At 46.4% G+C, this 6562-nt stretch overlaps 1 protein-coding gene across 3 annotated transcripts in view; it reads left to right on the top strand.

The window, feature by feature from the left end:
- The first annotated feature begins 3308 nt into the window (after positions 1 to 3308).
- The window catches only part of PRDX4 (peroxiredoxin 4), a 34320-nt gene continuing 31066 nt past the window's right edge, over positions 3309 to 6562 (top strand). The window contains exons 1-2 of one of the 3 annotated variants that reach the window (XM_075854051.1): positions 3309 to 3603; positions 5067 to 5184. In XM_075854051.1, the coding sequence (XP_075710166.1) occupies positions 3378 to 3603; positions 5067 to 5184 (344 nt within the window). In that variant the 5' untranslated portion in view covers positions 3309 to 3377. The remainder of the gene's footprint in view (positions 3604 to 5066; positions 5185 to 6562) is intronic. The other 2 variants (XM_075854053.1, XM_075854052.1) reach the window with 2 other exon arrangements.

The raw sequence follows: 6562 nt of genomic DNA, 5'->3' as shown, positions 1-6562 counted from the left end.
GAGGCTGACGTGAAGGTCTTTTTTAAGGTTCTAAATGCGACTTCTGCTTCTGGAGTCCACCCCTTGGCATTCATATCCTTTTTAGTGAGGGTGGAGATGGGAGCGGTCAATGAAGAGAAGTTGGGAATGAACAGCGGGTAGAAGTTGGCGAATCCCAGGAAGCGTTGTATGGCCCTTAAGCCTTGGGGGCGTGGCCATTCCAGGACAGACTTTACCTTCTCTGGGTCCATTTTGAGACCCTGATCGGAGATGATATAGCCCAGGAAGGGTAGAGAGTTCTTTTCAAACACGCACTTCTCCAGCTTGACATAAAGATGATTCTCCCTTAATCGAAGCAACACCTGGTGGACATGACCCCGATGAATCACAAGATCTTGGGAAAAAATCATAATGTCATCGAGATACACCACAACACAGACACAGAGGAGATCACGAAAAATGTCATTGACAAATTCTTGAAACACTGCGGGGGCGTTACACAGGCCGAAGGGCATGACCAGATGTTCGTAGTGTCTATCACGTGTATTAAATGAAGTCTTCCACTCGTCACCCTGACAAATCCGGATTAGATTGTAAGCCCCCTGCAGGTCTAGCTTAGAATTTTTTTTTACCCTCCCGTATGTGGTCAAACAGTTCTGAAATCAAAGGCAATGGGTACCTGTTCTTCACCGTGATCTGGTTGAGGCCTCGGTAATCAATGAAGGGTCGGAGGGATCCATCTTTCTTCTTGACAAAGAAAAACCAAGCTCTGGCCAGGGATGAGGATTTAAGTATGAAGCCCCTCTCCAGATTCTCCTTAATGTAGGCTGACATAGACTGGGTCTTAGGCAAGGAGAGAGGGTATACTCTACCGTGAGGAGGGGACGAATCAGGAACCAAGTCGATAGGGCAATCATATGCTCGATGTGGAGGCAATGTCTCTGCTTCCTTCTTGTTGAAGACATCTGAGAACAGAGCGTAACAAGGAGGCAACCCTGCCAGTGACTGATGCGGAGGAGAGTGAGGCGGATGGACATGCACCAGACAGCAGTTCAGACACGTGGGGCCCCACTGGAGAACCTCTCCAGAGTTCCAATCGAGGACTGGGGCATGTAGACGGAGCCAAGGCAAACCAAGCAGCACGGGGTTGACAGCCTTGGGCAGGACAAACAGGGAGATGAGTTTAGAGTGAAGAACTCCCACTTGGAGTCTTAACGGCTTGGTCACAGACAAAACTGGGTCAGGCAAAGGCAGTTCATCTACCGAGGCAACGATCAACGGCCTTTCCAGCAGAACAGTGGGCAACTGAAGAAGATCCACAAGGACTTGCCATTGAATTGACCAGTGGGGTCCATGGCCTGAGCGTACTGTCACGGCGCGGGGTGTGGACCCACTGAGCCGTACCGCGTAGCGGGATAGCAGCTGGCCAACTAGGTACAAAATAATGTCTATAGTCCAGAAAGGGTACCTGAGGCAATGTAGACAGTGGCGGAGACACAACTTGACTTTCACTGTAGATGGCACAGTAGATGAAGTGGAAGACACGACTTGACTTTCACTGTAGATGGCAGAGAGGCACGGTAGCACGGGATACAGGGTACAGGCAGCAGGAACGGGTAACACTGGGAACCGGAAACCACTGGGAGACCATTTGCAAGACAAACTTTAGGTACACAGCAACGCTCAGGCGAGGAACAAGTGGGCTGAGCACTTTTTATAGTCCAGCAGTATTCTGGGCTAATTACTGATTATAAACAACTGGACGCGTACTAGCCCTTTAAGGCCATGCACGCGCGCCCTGTGGTAAACAGTCACAGAACCTGGAAGTGAGTGCCGGCGTCTCCCCGAAGGGAGATGCAGCCAAGAACACAGACGTCCATGGCCGGAGCCGTCAGATGGTAAGTCTGAACGACGGTCCACAGCCATGGACGTTACAGTGCCCTTATACAGTGTGATACTGTCAGCGATGGTTGGAGACTGTCAGTATGTGGGGATACAACCCTTGACAAGGGGAATCGTAACACACATTTGTCAATGCTCGCACAGAAGGTGGTGTTGACGAGACACTTGAGTGACAGGGCGGCAGCGGAGAAGGGTGGCCCAAGTTTGGGGAACAGCACAGGGCCTACAGTCTACTTAATCTGCCACTGGTTAACATTAACATTCGTGTAGATCTACAGTGGTGCAGGGGTTAAAGGTGTCATCCTTGGTGGTCTAGGGCAATAAAGGAGTTCAATTTAAAACTATTAAAACTATTTAAATCTTGGTGGTCTAGGGCAGTCTATTCAACCGTTACACACCTGACCAATCTAGGGTAGTGCCAAGTTTAGGGCTCTTACACATGACTGAGTGCCACTCGGGACGATTTCACGGACCCATTCACTTCAGTGTGTGGATCGGGACTGCGAAAACTGACCCAACTCTCCAATCGGTGGAAAGATAGAACATTTCCTATCTTTCCAGGGATCATGGATGGGACTTGGGCGGCACACACGGTCGTGTGCAAGAGCCCTTATTGTTAACATCCCAGGTGGTCTAGGGTCGTCTATTCAACCAGTAAACACCTGACCATCTAGAGTAGTGGAAGGGTTAATAGTAACATTCTTGGTGGTCTAGGGCAGTGTATTTAATGGTTACATACCTGACCATCTAGGGTAGTAAGGGAGAGGAAAAAAAGAAGAAGAGACACGGCGCCACATAGTGCAATAAAGCAAGGGAGTACAAGGAGCAATTTGATGTAGGAAATTTGCTCACCTTTGCAAGTGGATACCGTTACGTATCTCACAAGCCAAAAAGCTGCTGCCAGGTCCGTGCACAAGCAAAAGGAGTTTTGCTGTCAGAAGGGATCAAAGAATAAGGAAAAAAGGAGGACCAACGGCGCTGCTATAGTCAATGTCGAGGCAAAAGTTGATGATAATGTTTAATGATAGAGGCTACGCGTTTCGACACCGTACCGGCGTCTTCATCAGGCCTGATGAAGACGCCGGTACGGTGTCGAAACGCGTAGCCTCTATCATTAAACATTATCATCAACTTTTGCCTCGACATTGACTATAGCAGCGCCGTTGGTCCTCCTTTTTTCCTTATTCTTTCATCTAGGGTAGTGGAAGGGTTAATATTAACATTCCTGGTAGTCTAGGGCAGTGTTTTTAACCAGAAACTACCAGGGAAGGAACTTTCTTACATATTAACTAGTGCGTTTCCAGAAAAGGAAAATATATGATATGTAATCATTTCTCTGTGTAATATTCTGTAATAATAAGTAGTGAGACAAGACTTGTTGGTGGGCGAGGGGTTAATCTATGCTCCGCCCCCTGCTCCCGCCCTTCCCTCAGCTTTCCCGCCTCCTCCTGCACACTGTCACATCCAGGCAATACGTGTCTCTTCTCCAGCCCAGGATGGAGGCCCCGCTGTCCCGGCCTGTGGTCTTCCTCGCTCTCTGCATTGCCTTGTTACAGGCGCTCGCCGGCACTTCTCAGGGAGCAGAAGATAAAGAGCAGTCTCGGCCCGGGAGAGCTAGTCAGGACGGAGAGTGCCACTTCTACGCTGGAGGGCAGGTGTATCCCGGGGAGGCGACTCGTGTGCCAGTGTCCGACCACTCCCTGCATCTCAGCAAAGCAAAAAGTAGGTACACGGAGCAGAGAAGCGGGGAGTCCCTGCCGCACTGCAATGTTCCCGCTGAGCGGCCGCCTCCTCCCCGCCAGTGCTGCGCTGTGCTTCTCCTATTGGTCAGCAGATGCTCAAGTTCAAATTTCCGATCATCTATTGTCACAAGTTGTCAGCGCTGGACGTGACTGATCAGACGGGAGCGCTGTGCATAGGAGCTGCGTACACTCTGTGAATACTCCGTTGCAGATGGCTGTATTCCTATGTGCAGACCCTTATGGCTTATATTCAGAATGTTGAATGTTACAATGTATGGACGATTTATCCTGTAATAGATGGGTTAAGGTGTAAAGGTGTTCTCTACCTTTTTAGTTAGCGGCGCTAATTCTTTTGATGTACTGTAATTGTACACTGTATTTTAAATAAAGAGGGTTCTTAAAAAAAAAAATAAACCTGTCACCAAGACAGACCTGGACAGCAACTAGATAACTGCAAACTGATGGGTGCAATGGCAATATAATATAATATTTGATTGTTCTCTTAGGGCAGCGGCGTTTCCAAACTAAAGGTGTTCTCCCGTGTTTGTTTAGCTTGAGGTTTTCATTGCTGTTGACATTGGTCTGCAGCGAAGGACACGTAATGCCAAGCTGTTGGGCTAGTGGAGACTTCCAGGTAAAGCGCCCCCTGGGGCTCACCCTTCGTGTTGTACACGTGTATAATAACTACAAAGGTTTTCTTCACATTACAACTGCCAGTCATGTTTAGTAGCAGAAAAAAACCTAAGACCGAATTGGGTCAAAGGGTTCCCAAAGTTTGAGAGGTTTTACCATGACTGCATCTGATTCCTTTTTTGGCACAGTATATTTGGCAGATTAAGGCTATATTCACACAACAGATGAAAACAGCCGTCACACAGACGTTTTTTAATACAGTGATGCCAGTAGGTGCATTCACATGTGTTTTTGTTCTTTTTTTCTTCACCAAAGACTTAGGGAAAATATTTGTTTCTGTTCAAATGAAGTCTGAGTTTAACCACTGTGATGAGGATTTATGCAACTCTCTGATGTACGGCCCTTACACATAAAAAAACCAAACCCAAACTGTTCTAACGGTAAGTAAGTGTTGCACGCTATGGGGGAAAAGCTGTCTGTTGGCGGGTGGCGCTTGCCGCAGCTCATGAGTACGAGCTGCTAGAGAAAAAGTTTTTTTTTTTTTTTCTAAAACTACTGGACGCTAACGAGTGATAAAGCGTTTGAATCGGGGTCTCTGTCACTACTTTAGGCTGCCCTGGAATAGGGCGTCATAAACATGCTGACAGATTCCCTTTAATAAAAAAAATAACTAGGAAAACACTATCTGGTGAGCCAGAACCGGTGTCTGGAGTCTTAAAAAAAAAATAATAATAATAATTTTTTTGTTTTTATAAGGTTGACTCAAAGATAACATTTCTAATTTTTGTTTTATTTGTCATCCATTTTTAGTTTCCAAGCCTGCTCCGTACTGGGAGGGAACTGCTGTCATAAATGGAGAATTCAAAGAATTGAAACTTGCAGATTACAAAGGGAAATATTTAGTCTTCTTCTTTTATCCTCTTGATTTGTAAGTATCTCATTCTTGTGGTATATGTGGCGGTGCTAAAGTTGACGTAACCTAGTGTCGTGGCACCAACACTGTTTGCATTCATACAAAAAATGCGTATAGGCTCTAGTTTTGGGTCTAGGCTTGTTTTTGTTGTGCTACCCTTTAACCCCTTGCCGACATCCGCCCTATAGATACTGCGCAGCTAATTGCACTGTGACAAAGTAAACATGTCCCAGACAGCAGACTATCTCTTCTACTCGCCCAGGGTGCCGTTTCGGCCCCCCCACCCGCATTGGCGATCTCTGCTATTGGTTGGTCAATTCTTACCTACCAATCACAGGCATTTTTGTTAAAACTGTGCCCTGGAGTCACAGGGCACACTTAGACGGTGGTGATTGGTGCTGTCTAAGACAGCACCCATCACCAACAACGTCCTCTAGGGAGGTGGCAGTGATGCCATCTCCAGGAGCGCTCTGATTGGTCAGTCTGTAATGACCCACGAATCAGAGCATCGGTGGGTGTTATGATTACAGACACTGCTCTGCACGCCGCCATTCCAGTTTGAGGCAGCGTGCAGAGCGGTTGAAAGACTGTCTGCTGTGGCTTTGCTGAGAATAGTACTTTTTTTTGCTAGTTCTGTCTGATCACCGGCAGTTTTTTTTTTTGTGATCAGGCAGATTTTTTTTGTCCCTTTCCCTGTCCCAATCCACCCCTTCCTTTCCGAATCCTGTGTCCGCTGATCAGTGATCACCATCACTGATCAGCATCTGTGCTAAATTTTTGGCACAGGATTTTATTTTTTTAATTTCCACTGTCTCCCTGTGTGCGCCCTGTGGCCACGAGGTGCTGGTTAGTGGCCGCCATCACTGATCGGCATCTGTGCTCTATTTTTGTTCCAGGACTTTTTATTATTATTTTTTTTTTTCAATTATAAATTTGCACCATCTACCGGTGTTCACCCTGCGGCCACAGACTGTTGATTAGTTATCAGCATCAGTGGTAATTTAAGGCAGGTATTTTTTGGTCTTCTTATATTTTTTTTCACCCCCACCTTTCTGTAGTGTGCTGCGTACTGATCAGCATCTTTTCTGGCGCAGGTTGTTTTTTTTTTCTAAAACAGTAAAAAAAAGAAAAAATATTGTAAGTAGGGAGTTAGGGTAGCATACGTTAGCATTATAAACTTTAATTTAGTTTTAGATAGCTATATTTAGCAATTTTTGGCAGTTTTAGTATAAATTTACTGTAGTTCACTGTTGGGCCTCATTCACACGACAGTGAAAAACGGCCATGTGATGGCCGTCCTTTTAACGGCTTTCACATGGCTATTTTCAGAACAATGATATTCTATGGGTGCATTCACACGGCCGTTTTTTTAACGGCCCGTGAATAATGGCCG

The sequence above is a fragment of the Rhinoderma darwinii genome, chromosome 2, assembly GCF_050947455.1.
Source record: "Rhinoderma darwinii isolate aRhiDar2 chromosome 2, aRhiDar2.hap1, whole genome shotgun sequence".
Classification (NCBI taxonomy): Eukaryota; Metazoa; Chordata; class Amphibia; order Anura; family Rhinodermatidae; genus Rhinoderma; species Rhinoderma darwinii.
Note: the sequence above shows the minus strand (reverse complement) of the source record. Positions and strands in the feature narration are given on the sequence as shown.